This window comes from Carcharodon carcharias, chromosome 2, assembly GCF_017639515.1.
Source record: "Carcharodon carcharias isolate sCarCar2 chromosome 2, sCarCar2.pri, whole genome shotgun sequence".
NCBI lineage: Eukaryota > Metazoa > Chordata > Chondrichthyes > Lamniformes > Lamnidae > Carcharodon > Carcharodon carcharias.
The window spans coordinates 214,699,591-214,718,297 of NC_054468.1; the positions used below are offsets into that span (position 1 = coordinate 214,699,591).

An 18,707-nucleotide genomic window follows, 5' to 3' on the forward strand; every position below is an offset into this window, starting at 1 on the left:
TGAACTTTTGATCCCTGAGGTGCCGGATTGATAAAGAATGGACATACCTGATATCTCTGAAGTAATTAATTCTGAACTGCCATTATCTAAGGATGTCCCCGATGCTGCAGGTCCCGGTCAAGTCAATCCAATGAAAGAATCTCAAGTTGTAGAGTTGCATTGCCCTATCTGAATCAGAAAACTTCCTCAAAGGCTAAATCTATAATTGCATGAACTGTAGGTATTTGGGTTAAGCTATTTTTGTAAATAAGAGAGGTTAAACAAAATTAAAGGGGGAAGAGTGTAGTAATTGTAGGTTAAACATGTCATACTGTTATGGGGATCATGACTATACAGATGGATCAGCCCTAAGCGTGGGTATTCTTGGCGGCGGAGTTTTCTAGTCTTGGTCTCAGTACAAGCATGTAGCTTCATCAGGAGCTCTGTAAATAAAGTTTACTGTTTCATTCAAGAAACCTGCCTGCTGCTCCCGAGTTTATTACAGCAAGATGGCGTTTTCAAAACCCCAAACACTACAGTTAACCTCGTTGATGGTACATTGAGGGTAGAGACTGACTAAGTGGAAGACAGGTTGGAAAATGTATGGGTACTGCTTTGGTGAATTACTGAAGCTTTTAAAGTAAATTATGCAATAGTTTTTTGTGTGTGTGTGTATATATATATATATATATAGTGGTATTGTCTAGTGGTATCATATATATATATATCTGATCCCAGTTGATACCACTAAACAAGCCAGGTCTCAGGATGCAATCCTAACTTTTTATTGATGCAATCCTAACTTTTATTTTTTGTTTAGGTACGTGGAGAGTGGTGACTGAACAGAGTCAAAGGAGTCAGCTGCTGAACTTTTAACAAAAAAATAAAATATTTATTAAACAAGAAAAGATGAACTGTATTACAATACTCCTTCACCCACAACTATACCTTTACTGATATATATAGATATGTAAGGATAACACAAGTTACAAAAACTATCTTATACTCTAATGTTCCCAATAAGTATGCAGTCCATGTAAACCAATAGGCAACCTGTAGTCAGGCACATCACACTCTGAAACCAAGTGACAGATGCCGCCCCAAACAGATGCTATAGATCTTTCATAACTCCCTTCAGACCCTTGTCACACAGTGAGCCAACAATCTCACTGAACTCCGTCTTTCACATGTGGGTTTCCAATCTCCAATCTCAAAGAACCCACTTTGGAATTTTCTCCCAAAACTCTTTCTCTCAGACTCCTTCCACAAGAGTCCATCTCCAGGGTTTCGAACTCTCCCTCCAATGATGGTCTCCCGTGGATCGTTACGTGCATTCAAGCCTTCTTCTATGCAATCTCTCTCTCACTGACTCAGCCCTGCCAACAGAATGCCACTGCTTTGCATGCCCATAGTAAAGACTTGCAGAACTTTGGCTGTCTCCTTGGATCTTCTGGCTTCTCACAAGCCTATATTGCTTAAGTTTGTGTCCTGCAGCTTTCTCCCTTTATGAAAAAAAAAACAGAATTACCTGGAAAAATTCAGCAGGTCTGGCAGCATCGGCAGAGAAGAAAAGAGTTAACATTTCGAGTCCACATGACTCTTCAACAGAACTAAGTAAAAATAGAAAAGGGGTGCAATATAAGCTGGTTTAAGGAGGGGGGTGGTGGGGGGGGGGCGGGTGGGACAGGTAGAGCTGGATAGAGGGCCAGTGATAAGTGGAGATAACCAAAAGATGTCACAGACAAAAGGACAAGGAGGTGTTGAAGGTGGTGATATTATCTAAGGAATGTGCTAATTAAGGGTAGAAAGCAGGACAAGCAAAGTACAGATAGCCCTAGCGGGGGTGGGGTGAAGGAATTGCAAAAGGCCAAAAGGCAGAGACAAAACAATGGATGGAAACACATCCAAAACAATGGAAATGGGTGGGAAAAGAAAAACCCACACAAATCATTGGGAAAAACAAAAAGGAGGGGGAAAAACCAGAAAGGGGGCAGGGACGGAGGAGAGAGTCCACGATCCAAAACCGTTGAACCCAACACTCAGTCCGGAAGGCTGCAAAGCGCCCTTTATGCTTGGAGCTTTTCTTAGCTCCTTACTCTTAACTTCACTTAACAGGACATTTTCCAGGTTCCTGTCCTTGTCCTTTGACTTAACTGTGCTTTTCGGATCTTGCCTGTTCCACTCCCTGGTTTTGGGGACTTTCTTCTTTGGTTTTTGGAACCTGCTCCTTGAAATTCCCCCTCTTGTCTTGCTGCTGCTTGCCACTGCTTCCAGCTTTACGTTGGGACTTGCTAACTGTCCCTCACTTATGCTGCTTCTGCTGGCAACTTATCTCAACCTTGGAGCACACTGACCAACTGCACTTAAACTGAACTGAAACTACTTTTCTGACACTCTGGGGCTTCCTGTTTCTAGACAACAGCAGTTTTTTTTCTACCTTGTGTTTGTTTTGCCTTCCCTTCAAGAGTGATAAAATCTCATTAGAATGCAGGCATACACACAAAGCCTTAGACCTGCTGTCTCTACTCTAAAGTGAAACTAGATCCCAGGTTTCACCTTTTTAATCCCTAAATGGAAAAATAAACATTAAATTTAAAGCTAAAATTTAAACTCAAAGCTACAGCTATTCCTAATACCCACAAATACAACTTAAACTATCTCTATTTCCTAATATTTATAAAGTATATATTCTTTTATGCATATACCTAACTGAAAAAGGGTTGACTTTCCTTCCAATGAGCTGATTCATCCATGCTAATTACATGATGTTATGTATCAGTCAGCAACATTAGTAGCTCAGAATATCTTTTCAGTGTTAACAGTCCTATTGGCTTCCATCACAAATAGGAAGTATTTAATTATGCAGTGGATTATGCTTTGAGCAGAATTTATGATGTTGCAAAATTAAACACTAATTTATTGTACAGTATGTCAAACCATATTCTGTGAGCAATTGCAAACTGGGTGTTTCCTCATTCTTTGCACTGTGGGCTAATTTTCTAAACAGCTTTGATTTTTGGTTGCAAGTGCAAGTTTCAGTATTTTAAACTGCACCATAGCTAGTAATTGGTAACTAATTTGTAATTTTGTCCCATGTCTCTGAACCTATTCAAAAATTACAGTGTGATTCATGGCTCCTCTACTGTGTTGAACGTTCAGAATTGTCCTGATGTACTCCTGGAATGGGCTATACACTCTGTTACAGATTCATAATGGACTAGACTTCATTACCTTAAGCAAAATTTTAATTGAAAATACAACATCCCACTTTTAGGAGACGTTTTTTATTTTTATTAGATTTATTTTAGTGGAAAAAAGTACTTTTTCCCCCAAAATAGTTAACTTTGTTTCTCTCTTTCTTTACCAGCACTAGCTACTGTTGAAGATTTCCAGATCCGACCACATGCTCTTTATGTACATTCTTACAAAGCCCCAACTTTCTGTGACTACTGTGGAGAGATGTTATGGGGATTAGTACGTCAAGGCTTGAAATGTGAAGGTGAGTCTCTATTGCTGACATAAATCTCATGAGGTGCTTTTAAATATACAGAAGTCCAGTGGTAAAATTGATTTTTTTTGTTTCCATTTTACATATGGAAGTCTAAATGTAACTTGCAATTGGAAATGATGAGAGTGACCAGCTGATATTAAATGCACTGCCCATTGTGGTATTGAACCATACAGAGCAGGAAAGCCAAATGCTCAAATGCTGTGCTAGTTTAATCTAATCTGTGATTGTTGTTGAGATACTACCTGCTTCCTGTTGTAAAGAGACTGATGACGAGGACCCAAGGTCAAATGGGATGCGAGGACTAATGAAATAAAAACGCTCCATGGACTTGCAACATTCAGGGCAAAGAGTCATTAACAGATTTTGTTAAGGGCTGGGGGAGTGGGTTTGGTGCATTTAAGGACAAGAGCCATTTTGGAAGCAGAGACAGAAGTAGGTGCTGCTGCTATATTGATTTGGTTCTCTGTGGCAACAGCGACCCGAGGGCTCATAAGCGCTTTCAAAAATAAATTTAAGTTGCATGGTGCAATGGACCAGAAAGCAAACAGCTTTAAACAGAGGAATATTGCTGATACCACTAAGCTAAACCTGTGTTTTCAGGGGTTACTGAAATTTGGAGAGAGTGGAGTCAGGATTCAGCCTGAGTGTTAAGGGGAGTGTTGCAGCGCCACCAGGTGTATTATTGCAAACATTACCTGTGAGATGCAGTTGGTGTCATCCTGCACCCACCCCCACCCCTCTGCACTATCTTGAAAACCTCTGCACTCAGCTGTGTGGTAATATATTTAAGTTTAAAATCAGCCTTGGCTCAGTTGGTTGTATGTTTTGCTGTTTTGGAGGTGTTGTCTTTTAGAGAGTCTGCCTTCACAGGTAAATATTTAAAAAGGGAGGTAGAGAGAAAACAGGGAGCTGTAGACCAGTCAGCCTGATGTCGGTAATGGGGAAAATTGTAGAGTCCATTATAAAAGATTTAATAGCTGAGTAGAGTTGATGAGGGGGAGCAAGTGGATGTGGTTTATTTGGACTTTCAGAAGACTTTCGACAAAGTCCCACATACGAGATTAGCTTGTAAAATTAAAGTGCGTGGGTTTTGGGGTAGTGTCTTGAGATAGATAGAAAACTGGTTGGCAGACAGGAAACACAGAGTAGGAATAAACGCGTCTTTTTCCGAATGTCAGGCAGTGACTAGTGGGGTACTGCAGGGATTGGTGCTGGGACCACAGTTATTCACAATATATATTAATGATTTAGATGAGGGAATTAAATGTCATATCTCCAAAGTTGCAGATTACACAAAGCTGGGTGTGAGGAGGATGCAGAGATGCTTCAGTGTGATTTGGACAAGCTGAGTGAATGGGCAAATGCATGGTAAATGCAGCATAATGTGGATAAATGTGCAAATGCATGGTAAATGCAGCATAATGTGGATAAATTTGAGGCTATCCACATTGGTAGCAAAAACTGGAAGGAAGATTATTATCTGAATGGCTATAAATTGAGAGAGGGGAATGTGCAACGAGACCTGGGTGTCCTCATACACCAGTTGCTGAAGGTAAGCATGCAGGTGCATCAGGCGGTAAAGAAGGCAAATGGCATGTTGGCCTTCATAGCAGGAAGATTCGAGTACAGAAGCTGGGATGTCTTGCTGCAACTATACAGGGCCTTGGTGAGACCACACCTAGAATATTGTGTCTGAGGAAGGATATTCTTGCTATAGAGGCAGTGCAGCGAAGGTTTACCAGACTGATTCCTGGGATGTTGGGACTGACATATGAGGAGAGGTTAGGATTATATTTGCTGGAATTCAGAAGAATGAGGCGGGATCTCATAGAAACCCATAAAAATTTAACAGGACTAGACAGGGTAGATGCAGGAAGGATGTTCTCGATGATGTGGGAGCCCAGGACCAGCGGACACAGTCTGAGGATACGGGGTAGACCATTTAGGACTTTTATGAGGAGAAATTTCTTCACCTAGAAAGTGGTGAGCCTGTGGAATTCACTACCACAGAAAATAGTTGAGGCCAAAACATTGTATGTTTTCCAGAACGAGTTGGATATAGCTCTTGGGGTGAAAGGGATCAAAGGATTTGGGGAGAAAGCGGGAGCAAGCTGTTGAGTTGGGTGATGAGCCATGATCATAATGAATGGCAGAGCAGGCTCGAAGGGCCAAATGGCCTACTCCTGTATCTATTTTCTATGTTAGTAAATTATCCCACAGCACCATTCAAAGAAGATTAAGGAGTTGTCCTGGTGACCTGAACAATAATTATCCCTTATCCGACATCAGTTTATCTCATTGCTGTTTGCAGAGCCTTGCTATATGCAAATTGAATGCTGTGTTGCCCCACAGTACAAATGTGATTATGTAGTGGACTGTGTATAACTTTGGTACAATCTGAGGTTGCAATAGATACCATATACATCAAAGTTTTTTCCTCTGAAATGATGAGACTTTTATCCCCTTGATTAAGTAAAGTATAAGCTGTAAAGTTAAGTAGGAGACTTACATCAATAAACACTTCACACGGATCTCAGTAAACTATTTTATATAGTTGCAATACCTTAGCTGAAATAATTTAAAGACATTTTTTTATAAAACCCAAGCTGTTCCTTAATTAAGCTATTTGTTTAATTTTTTAGGACTTTAAAAAAATATATTTTTGGGTCCTTGTTTGTGCTCCTTGTGTGATCGCTTTCATTCTTGCTTAGTTGGTTGGCAGTGACTGAGACAGTGTGGGAGAAACCTTGAACAATAACACATCCCTTAGATGGAAAACATTTACAGACACTGACTTCAGGCAATAGTGCAATCTAATCTGGAATCTGATTTCCAAAAATCACTCTGTTGATGCAGTTGACTAAATACAGGGCGTTCGGAAAGAAGCAGTACCGTTATTGTCATTACGTTTATTTGGAATGGAACAAAATTAGTATTTCAACCACATTTGTGCCACACCAGAAGACTAGCAAAAGTTAAACAACTTAAAAAAAAACTGACAAAAGCTGACAATTCAAGAATCTTATTTGTAATGCACTGTTCTTTCAAAATAAACTTGTGTGGAAAGATTGTGGTTTTTTGTAATAAAAAAAAGACTGTAGGTGATGAGCATGTTTTAGAACTCTTGGAATTTTATGAGCATGCAAAAACTCCTGCCAAAATTGTGGGGGATTAACTCACCCCAGTGTACACTCTGTAAAATGATGATTTAACAGTGAATGGTGAATGAACGGTCCTGAGAACTAAGAATTAGTTAGGTGGGAAATACTGCCATCTACTGGCCAAGTCTGAGTCACATTGTAACCTGTGTGCATAAAAGATCTTAAAATATTCATTTGAAATCTTTGCATTGGAGAAGTTGGGCCTTTTAACAGATCTCACACTGAGTTAATGGTGGAATTGACCCACATAACAGAAAAGTTAGATCATTCCTAATTTGTTGAACCTTTGTGCACATGTAAACATATCTTTATCGTAGCAGTGCTTATGTCCCTTTTAAGGATTTAGTACTATATTGATGTTAGGGCAGTCATGGTCTTTACCCATGCACCCTGTGTATTTTTAGACCTCATTCTGGAAACATACCTTATTTTTTCTCCAAATATTGGTAGGAGATCCCATGGCTGTACCAAGAATAGTTTCAGAATACTTTACTTTTGATGTCTTTTCCATGTTTCTGCCAATTTTCCTTTTCCTGAGTGTCCAACTTTGAGGACCGTGTCACTTCATGGACACCAGAGCCGAGAAAATGAAGCTCTCTGCAGAAGCTTCCACAACCCACAGCACCCTTGTATCAGACTTTCCACCAGAAATATGAACATATGAATTAGGAGCAGGAGTAGGCTACTCGGCCCCTCGAGCCCTCTCCGCCATTCGATAAGATCATGGTTGATCTGATTGTAACTTCAACTCCGCATTCCCGCCTACCTCGATAACCCTTCACCCCCTTGCTTGTCAAGAATCTATCTTATCTATGCCTTAAAAATATTCAAAGACTCTGCTTCCACTGCCTTTTGAGGAAGAGAATTCCAAAGATTCACAACCCCTGAGAGGAAATCATTTCTCCTCATTTCTGTCTTATATGGGTAGTCGCTTATTTTTAAACAATGGACATTGTACATTCCCTATATCTAGGTTCTCCCACAAGAGGAAACATCCTCTCTACATCCATCCTGTCAAAACCACTCAGAATCTTATATGTTTCAATCAAGATACTTCTCACTCTTCTAATCTCCAGCGGATACAAGCCTAGCCTGCCCAATCTTTCCTCATAGGACAATCCGTCTATTCCTGGTATTAGTCTAGTAAATCTTCTCTGAACTGCTTCCAACGCATTTACATCCTTCTTTAAATAAGGAGATCAATACTGTACGAAGTGCTCCAGATGTGGTCTCACCAATGCCCTGTATAACTAAAGCGTAACCTCCCTACTTTTGTATTCAATTCCCCTCGCAATAAACAATAACATTCTATTAGTTGTCCTAATTACTTGCTATACCTGCATATTGACCTTTTGGGATTCATGCGCTCTGACACCCAGATCCCTCTGCATTTCTGAGCTCTGCATTCTCTCACCATTTAGAAATATACTTTTTTATTCTTCCAACCAAAATGGACAATTTCATATTTTCCTCAGATTATATTCCCATTTGCCAGACCTTTGCCCAGTCATTTTAACCTATCTATATCCCTTTGTAGCCTCCTTATGACCTCTTCACAACTTTCTTTCCTACCTATCTTTGTGTCATCAGCAAATTTAGTAGCGATATCTTCAGTCCCTTCATCCAGCTCACTTATATAATTGTTAAAAGTTGTGGCCCTAGCACTGTTCCCTGTGGAACACCACTTGTTATTATAATGCCAACCAGAAAATAACCCATTTCTGCCTACTCTCTCTTTCCTGTTAGGTAGCCAATCTTCTTTCCATGCTGATATGTTATCCCCTACACCATGAGCTTTTATTTTCTGCAGTAACCCTTGATGTGGTACCTTATCAAATATGAAGATACAAAATAGGAGCAGAAGTAGACCATTCGGCCCTTCAAGTTTGTTTTGCCACACCATGGCTGATCTGTGTATGCTTTGAATTCCACATTCCTATCTACCTCCGGTAATCTTTGATCTCCTTGCTCAACCTCTGCCTTAAAAATATTCAATGACCTCACCTCTACTATTTTTGGAGGCAGAGTTCCAAAGTCGCACAACTCCCAAGAGAAAAAAAATTCTCTTCATCTCTGTCTTAAGAGGGTAACCCCTAATTTTTAGAACAGTGCTCCCTAGTGCTGGAATCACCCACAAGAGGAAACATCCTTTCCATTTTCACCTTGTCGATACCATTCAGGATCTTATATACTTCAGTCAAGTCACCCCTCACTCTTCTAGACTCCAGTGGAAACAAGCCTAGTCTGTTTAACCTTTCCTCATAAGACAACCCACTCGTTCCAGGTATCAATCTAGTAAACCTCCTTTGAACCGTCTCCAATGCTTCTATATCCTTCCTTAAATGAGGCGGCCAAAACTGCACAAAATATTTAATGTGGCCTCACCAATGCCTTGTATAACTGAAGCATAACATCTTTACTTTTATGTTCAATTCCTCTCATAATAAAGGATAGCATTTTATTAGCTGCCTTATTTGCTGTATCTAAACACTAACTTTTTGTGACTCATGCACTCGAACGCCTAGATCCCCCTGCACCTCGGAATTCTGCAGTTATTCTCCATTTAAGTAATATTCTGCTTTATTATTCTTCTTGCCAAAGTGAACAACTTCACATCTTCCTACATTATATTCCATCTGCCATATTTTTGCTCCCTCACTCAACCTTTCTATATCCATCTGCAACCTCCTTATGTCCTTTTCACAACATAATTTCCTAACTATCATTGTGTTATCTGCAAATCTAGCTACCATGCCTTCACCCCCTCATCTAAGTCATTGATATAAATTATAAAACGTTGAGGCCCAGCACATTCACCTGTGGGACTCCACTTGTCACATCATGAAAATCAGTAAAAGACCCATTTATACATACTATGTTTTTTGCCAGCCAGCCAGTCTTCTATCTATGCTAACTAGTTACCCGCTACTCTATGACCTTTTATTTTCCGCAATAACCTTTGATGTGGCACCTTATCAAATGTCTTCTGGAAATCCAAGTGCAGCACATCTACAGGCTTCCCTTTATCCGAAGTGCATGTTACTCCTAAAAAGAACTCCAATAACTTGGTTAAACATGAATTCCCTTTCACCTGATTACTTTGAGTTTCTCTAAGTGACCAGCTATAACTTCCTTAATGATCGATTATAACACCTTCCCCACAACAGACATCAAGCTCACTGACCTCTTTTCTGCCTCCCTCCCTTCTTGGATAGAGGGGTTATATTTGCTACTTTCCAGTATGATGAAACCTTTCCGAAATCTAGTGAATTTTGGAAAATTAACACCAACGGATCTACTACCTCATTAGCCACCTGTTTTGAGACCGTAGGATAAAATCCATCAGAACCCGGAGACTTGTCAGACGCAGCTCCATCAGTTTGCTCAGTACTGCTTCACTAGTAATGGTAATTTCACCCAGTTCACCCCTCCCTTCCACCTCCAGATTTACAGCTATTACTGGAATGTTTTTTTGAATCCTCTATAGCGTAGGCAGAAGCAAAATGTTGTTCATTTCATCTGCCATTTCCTTATTATCTACTATTAATCCCCCATTGTCACTCTCTAGAGGACCAACACTCATTTACTCCTTTTTAAATATCTATCGAAACTCGTGCTGTCTGTTTTCACATTTCTAGCTAGCTTCTGCTCATATTCGTAATTTCTTCCTCGTGATCAACCTATTAGTCATTCTCTGCCATTCTTTATATTCTGACCAATCACCTGACCTGCCACTCATCTTTGTGCAGTTATATGCTTTTTCTTTAAATTTGACGCTTTCCTTAATTACTTTAGTTAACCAGCAGATGGTGGGTCCTCCCCTTAGAATTTTTCTTGACAGTTGGAATATACTTATTCTGAGTATTCTGAAATATCCCCTTAAATGTCTGCCACTGCTTCTGTATTGATCTATCCCCTAGCCTAGTATCACAGTTCACTTTAGCTCAGCTTTCATGCCCACATAGTTGCCCTTATTTACGTTTAAAATACTAGTCTTAGACCCACTATTCTCCCTTTCAAACTGGGTGTAAAATTCAATCATATTTTGGTCACTGCTACCTAGGGGTGCCTTCACACTGAGGGCATTAATCCTATCACATTTCACAATACCAAATCTAATATAACCTGCTCTCTGGTTCGTTCCAGAACGTGCTGCTCTTAAAAAAAAAATTATCTTGAAAGCTTTCTGTGAACTCTTCATCCAGGCTGCTACTGCCAGCCTGATTTTTCCAGCTTTGATGGAGATGAAAATCACCCATGATTATTGCTGTCCCTTTATTACAAGCATCCACTATTCTTTCTTCTATACTTTGTCCTACACTGTGGTTATTGTTAGGGGGCTTGTAGACCACTTCCACTAGTGACTTCTTTCCACTATTATTCCTCATCTCTACCCAAAGCTATTCTACATCCTGATCTCCTGAACCAAGGTCATCTCTAACTATTGCACCAATGCCATCTTTACCTAGCTTCCTATTCTTCTTGAATATCATATACCCCTCAATATTAGGGACCCAATCCTTGTCATCCTGCTGCCACATCTCCGTAATGGCTAGCGGATCATATTTATTTACTTCAAAGTGAGCTATCAATTCATTTAATTTGTTATGAATGCTACACACATTCACAGGGTCTTTTTGCCTTTTTGTCTTTTTGTTATTTTTGTAACATCTAGTCTTCTTTATTGGTGTATTCTTAGGTTATATCTCTCTGCCTTTTTATGCTATTCTATGATCCTCATTTCCCATATTACTATTCTGGTCTCCTGCTTTAAATGTACCCCTTGATTTGCCACATCTACCCAAGCTTAATCCTTCACCCCCCCCGTTTAGTTTAAAGCCTTTTCTATTTACCCAGTTATGCAATTCGCAAGAACTCATGTCCCAGCACAGTTCAGGTGTAGGCAGTTCCAACGGTACAGCCCCCACTTTCCCCAGTGCTGGTGCCTGTACCCCATGAACCAGCACCCACTTCTCCCACATCAGTCTTTGAGCCATGCATTCATCTATCTAATCTTATTTCCTCTGCCAATTTGCATGTGGCTCAGGTAATAATCCAGAGATTATTACCTTTGAGGTTCTGCTTAATTTGCTACCAACTTCTTATACTGACTATGTAGAACCTCCTTTCTTGTCCTGCTATGTCGTTGGTACTTACATGGGCCACAACAACTGGATCCTCCCCCTCCCACTGCAAACTCTTCTCCAGCCCTGAGCAGAAGACCCGAACCCTGGCACTGGGCAGGCAACACAACCTTCTGGACTCTCGCTCTTTGCTGCAGAGGACTGAGTCAGTCCCCCTCACTTTACTATCTACTACAACATTCCTGTTCACTCTCCCCACTTGAATGGCTTCCTGCACCATGGTGCCATGGCCAGCCTGCTCATCCACCTTGCAGACCTTACTTTCATCCACACAGGTTGTGAGCACCTTGGACCTGTTTGACAACTACAAAGTCTGAGACTCCTCCACGATAGCCTGCTAGGTCCCATTTGCCTCACTGATGGTTACATCCTCCTGTCCATCACTGCTGACCAAAATAGACGACCCTATTCTAAGAGGCATGACTGTCCTGGAACAAAATGTCCAGATATTTCTCCCTCTCCTTTATGTTGTGCTGTGTCTGCAGTTTGGCTTCCAGATCAATAATCCTGATCTGGAATCCCTCCAGCTGCTTACACTTTCTGCATCCCACATTCCACAGCTGCAACATAACACTTGTCCTGCCATTGTTATTAATGTTATTCAGTTAACTTAATTACTCAGTTAATTGATTTAGAATAATTCCTGTGTATACCACACCCCTCTCCCCTGCACACCAAATTCTCATGTGAATCTAATTTGCTACTCACAATCAGTCTCTGTCTCACTCCAGTGTAACTCTTTCGAGTACAAACCCGTTTCCATCTGTTTTTCAGATGAAGTTACATTGTTTTCATAGTTTTGCCATTGTGAGATTTGAACTCTTGATCTTGGGGTTACAAACCCAGTACCATAACCACTTGGCTATTTAGGCCAAGCTCTCACTCCAGTGTAACTCTTTCGAGTACAAACCCGTTTCCAACTGTTTCAGATGAAGTTACATTATTTCATCGTTTGCCATTGTGAGATTTGAACTCTTGATACTCTTTTGAGTAAACCTGTTTCCATCTGTTTCAGATGAAGTTACATTGTTTCATAGTTTGCCATTGTGGGATTTGAACTCTTGATCTTGGGGTTACAAACCCAGTACCATAACCACTTGGCTATTTAGGCCAAGCTCTCACTCCAGTGTAACTCTTTCGAGTACAAACTCGTTTCCATCTGTTCCTATTCAGATGAAGTTACATTGTTTCATAGTTTGCCATTGTGAGATTTGAATTCTTGATTTTGGGGTTACAAACCGAGTACCATAACCACTTGGCTATTTAGGCCAAGCCTCACTCCAGTGTAGTCGCCTGTCTCCTCCTGTGTCCCTTATTGGCCTTTTGGAAATGTACAAACGGTACAGCCGCTGGTTCCCCTTTATCCACAGCACATGTTACTTCTTCAAAGAACTCCAATAAATTGGTTAAACATGATTTACCTTTCGCAAAAAAATGTTGACTCCGTGTGCTTACCTTGAATTCTTGATAGGTTGGTGGGTTGGGTTAGTGCTAGATGGGAAAACACCATCATCAGACAACATTATTTTCTTTGTTTCCCAAAATTCAAGGAGCAGTTTCTGAAAGAAATGTTTGAGGGATTAAAATGGATGTACTGTGATGATTTCCACCAGCTCCATGATAGCATCCTTGTCATTTCCGTCTTATTTTCAGACCTATTGGGTTTCAGTGTTGATTGCCTATTCAGAATCTATATTGAGAGGACCTCCTGTCCCTATGTATATGATCTGATTGTGTGGTTCCTGAAAGGCTATTTGAAGTTTCCTTTCTTTGGTCATGGTTTTCAGCATTCAGAAAATCTTTGGCTAATTATTCAATTTAAATTCCAAAATGTTGATTATAAACTTAGGGAGCAGTGCTGCAGCTATATTTGTGTAAGTTTAATTTAAGGAATATTATTTAGTTGGTTGAGGTTTCCATACAGGTATTGCAATAGTAGGAACATGTAATGCTCTCTATTTTATGGAAAGTCAAAATGGACAAGATGGTTCCAGCTATAGAGGAATCTTGTCCACGTTTATGCTGGACACACTTGAAATAAAGGTTTCTTAACATCCTAGGTATTTTTATTTTTAAGACTGTTATTCTGCTTACTACATTTTTAAGGATTACTCACATGACAGATCCACCAGACTTAGTTGGTTAGCTTGAGGATAGAGCAGTTCTAAGACTGATTCCAATGGTATAGTGGTTATCTTTTCTCCTTTGGAATCTGGGTTCTGATCCAGCCCAGATTTATGAAATTAAAATCTCATTTCCCGAACAGTAAGGGTTCTCATTAAAAGGAATTTGGTGCAGCACGCATCCCAAAAAGCATGCCTAAATCTACATAACTCAGACTAATCCAACAGTCTCATTTTGAGGGGATATGAGGATGATTAGCATGGAAGTGAGAAATTTTGCACTGCTCTGCCAGATATACATGTCATCCAAGAAACATAACAAAAGTTGAGGAATGCTTCAAAAAAATAAGCAGTTCAAAAAAAAAACCTCAATTCAAAAATTAAAAAAACCCTCTCTATGGCTGTTGTATCATCCAAGACAAATCCATGTCTAAATGCAGCAAGACCTGGACAATATCCAGGCTCGGGCTGACAAGTGGCAAGTAACATTCACACCACATGACCATCTCCAACAAAAGAGAATCCAACCATCGCCACTCGATGCTCAATGGCATTACCATCACTGAATCCCCCGTGGGGGTTACCATTGAGCAGAAACTGAACTGGACTAGCCATATAAATACTGTGGCTACAAAAGCAGGCCAGAGGTTAGGAATCGTGCGACGAGTAACTCCACTCCCCCCACCACCACCACCACACCCCCCCCACCCCTCCAACGACTCACCAAAGCCTTTCCACCATCTACAAGGCACAAGTCAGGAGTATGATGGAATACTTCCCACTTGCTCCCACAACACTCAAGAAGCTTGACACCGTCCAGGACAAAGCAGCCTGCATCACCACATCCACAAATATTCACCCCCTCCACCACCGACGCACAGTGGTAGCAGTATGTATCATCTATAAGATGCCCTGCAGAATTCACCAAGGGTCCTTCAACAGCAACTTCCAAACCCACGACTAGTACCATCTAGAAGGACAAGGGCAGCAGATAGATGGGAGCACCACCACCTGGAAGTTCCCCTCCAAGTCACTCCTCATCCTGAGTTGGAAATATATCGTTGATCCTTCATTGTCACTGGGTCAAAATCCTGGAACTCCCTTCCTAACAGCACTGTGGGTGTACCTACACCACATGGACTGTAGCGGTTCAAGAAGGCAGCTCACCACCACCTTCTCAAGGGCAACTAGGGGTAGGCAATAAATGCTGGCCCAGCCAATGACGCCCACATCCCATGAATGAATAAAAACAAAGACAAGTTAGACTTAAAGTGCCTTGGAACACTGGTTTGTCCTAACCTTACGATAAAAGTTGCACGTGCACCTAACATTCCATCATTCTTCTAACTAGCGGGTGGAAAACCAAAATGGCAGTTTGCTGCAGTGGTGAATTTTGACATTACAGATGGATGATGTGAGCACAATGCATAAGACTGGAGGATTCTAAATGTTACACCCATGTTCAAATCAGGGTGGTGGGGAGGGGACGATAAACCAGCAATTTCAGGCCAGTTAGCCTAATGTTGCTGGAGGGGAGATATTTAGGGCAGGATTTTACCACTGCGTTGGGATGGAATGGGAGTCCCAAGCCTGCACCTGCTGGCAGCAGGACCAGCTAAGTTATTTTCCTGGAGATGACATCACTGTCCATTTAAGGATGGTGGACAGGATGTAGATGCTCCTGACCTATTGGGTCTGGCAATTCTAGAGCCTCAGCAGCCCCGCCCTGTGGTGGGCAGCAACTACGCATCTGGTCCTGCCACTGGGAAACTACTATGGCAGTGAGACAGCATTGATGAGCCATCCTGATGCAGCTCACCACTCTTTTTCCAACAACCCCACCTCTCAGCTAAGGGCTGGGAAAATCAAGCCCTTGGAGCCAATAATAGGCCAATATTAGCTAGCACAAATCTGTTAAAGGCAAATTATGTTTGACTAATGTGATTGAGTTTTATGAAGCAATGGAGGGATGGATGAGGGAAGTGCAGCTGATGTGTATATGGATCTTCAAAAGATGTTTGATAAGATATCACATAGCAGACTTATTAGCGAGGTTGAAGCCCATGGGATTAAAGGGGCAGTGGCTGCATGAATACAAAATTGGCTGAGGGACAGAAAGCCAAGAAAAGTGATAAATGGTGGCATGGGTGGCAAGTGTGCAGTGATTGTCTTCCTTGGGGTCAGTGTTGGGACCACTGCTCTTTTTGATATGCATTAATTTGGGGACACAGGCCATAATTTTGAAATTTGCAGATGGCACAAAGCAGGGGTTTGGGGGGCAGTGGGGGTGGTGGAGGTCTAATTGAATAACTCTTTCACTGTTGCAAAGGACAGGCACAATGCACTGAATGACCTCCTTCTGTGCTGTATCATTCGATGATTCTATGATTTATTTTCTATGGGACCATCCTGAAAGCTTTGATTTAAAAAAATATTTGGATGCATTATCCAACATGTTGGAGCCTGTTGTATTACTACAACTGCTAATTATTTGGGTATGCTGCCTTTCATGCCAAAATTTTAAATATGAAAATAAAGATTTTAATATAATGTTACAAGGTCCGGTTTCTTTCAGTAGGCATCACAGATTCTGTTAATTTAGGAGTTGAAGATATATTGAAGTTAGTTTAACTGTGGATTTGGTGGACAACAATCTTGCATGAAAGTGATGTTATTTTGATTCATTTTATTTATTTCACTTGTAGGTTCAAAAGAGGATCTAGAAAGAATGCCAAGTATAAGATGTTAAGTATTTGTTATGTAGGTGCTGTTGTCTGTATTGAGCATACACTGCAGATGGTGTTTTATGTCTTTGCTCAGGAATTCTGCTTTTTTCCCCCAAATATATAATTTTACATTGTTCATGAAAACAGTAATTTGATTCACTGTTTCTGTCCACAGTAACTGAGGTAAAGTGACCTGGTTTCTGCCTGTTTGAATAGAAGTTATCCAAATTTAAGCCAACAGGAAGGCCTCACTGACACAACCAAGGATAGGTGACGAGGTGAATAAGTAGATTTTTTGACAGGTTATCTTTCATGACCTATCTGCAGCTTTTGACAAAGTTGACCACACCATCCTCCCCCAACGCCTTTCCCCCATCGTCCAGCTGGGTGGAATTGCCATAATTTGGTTCTTATCTATCTAATCATAGCCAGAGAATCATTTGCAATGGCTTCTATTCCCACTCTTGCTATTTTGCCCCAGGGGTTCCCCAAGGATCGATCTATCCTTGGCCCTCTTCTATTTCTCATCTACATGCTACCCTTTGGCAATATCAACTGGAAATACAACATCGGAATATGGGTGGAACCTGAAGACACTCCCACCACACTACCTCCTTGAACCCCATCACATACTCTGATTTGTCACACTGGCTTGTCCAACATTGGGTAAGCAGAAATTTCTTACAATTAAATACTGGGAAGGCTGAAATCACTGTTGTTGATCCCCGCTCAAACTCTGTTCCTGACCATCGTTTCCATTCTGATAACTGTCGCAAAACCATTTGCAACCTCAGTGTTGTGCGTAACCCCAAAAGGAGTTGCTAACCACGGATCTGCAAAACTGCAGAGACTGCCTGCTTTGACCTCCGTAACATAGCTTGACTCAGCTCATCCATGCCATTGTTACCTTAAGAATTTATTATTTCAATGATCCCTTGGCTGACCTCCCAACCAGATCAAAGCACTTGACTCAGTAAATGATGAGGTCCTGTGGGATTGTGCTCCAAGATTTGGATGTCCAGAAATGATATGACGGCAACAGTCTTAAATTTGAGATCTGAAACAGCTGCCTTCAAAATCCAGACCGGGGAGAAGCAAGGTTGTGTGTTAGCCACTGTGCTATTTACAATCTACCTGACAGTGGTTATTTGCCTCATTAACGATCAGCTGCCCTTTGGTGTCAGTATTAAATACTGTCTAGATAGAAATGTCTTTTTTCAGTCACCTGTGCTGAAACTTAACTAACCACCATAGATATACATGATCTGCAGTTTGCAGATGACTACAGTGTCATTGCCCACTCTGCACCAAATTTGGAAGCTAGACTCAATCTCTTCAGTTCTGCATTCAAGAAACTTGGCCTGTCCCTCAATGTTGCCAAAACAAAACTCATTCTTCAATTCACACCTGGTTAGCCAAATATTCCACCACCACCACCACCACCCCCCGCCTTATATGTTGAAGGAGATTCTGGAAAATGTTGAGCACTTCGCATATCATGGCAGCTGCCTCTCTCAAAAGGCCATCATTGATGAGGAGGTCCAATACTGGATCAGCTGTGCCACCTTAGCCTTTTACAAACTATGGCAGTGAATGTTTGACAACAAAGACCTCCACAAGTCAACAAAAGTCTGAGTGTACAGAGCAGTTGTCGTCACCACACTCCTGTGCTAAAGTGAGAATTGGACAGTGTATCCAGTGACAACTAAGAGCACTTGAAAAATTCCATCAGTAGGCCTCCGCCACAACCCCCTGATTCAGTGGGAGGACCATCGAACAAAGAAGGTTTGAAGAAGGCTTCACAAGCGATCAGGCAAAACTCCTGTGAAATCAACTTTGATGGGTCAGACACTGTTTGGATTGCTGAAAACCTGTCTCCTCCGCTAGGTCATATCTTCTCAAATGGCCAGTGTTCCAGGGGAGGACATGAAAAGGCTTCGAAGACACTCTGAGGGTATCCTTGAAGTGCAGCACCATTGACATTGATGACTAGGAGGAGTTAGCAGCCAATCATTCAGTATGATGATAACTTGCCCGTCAAGCTTTGAGTCACAGCACCTTAA

General features: G+C 41.2%; 1 protein-coding gene across 1 annotated transcript in view; it reads left to right on the plus strand.

The window, feature by feature from the left end:
• The window catches only part of prkd3 (protein kinase D3), a 410,491-nt gene that overhangs the window by 231,067 nt on the left and 160,717 nt on the right, over positions 1 to 18,707 (plus strand). The window contains exon 4 of the mRNA XM_041182404.1: positions 3,347 to 3,478. Within this exon, the coding sequence (XP_041038338.1) occupies positions 3,347 to 3,478 (132 nt within the window). The remainder of the gene's footprint in view (positions 1 to 3,346; positions 3,479 to 18,707) is intronic.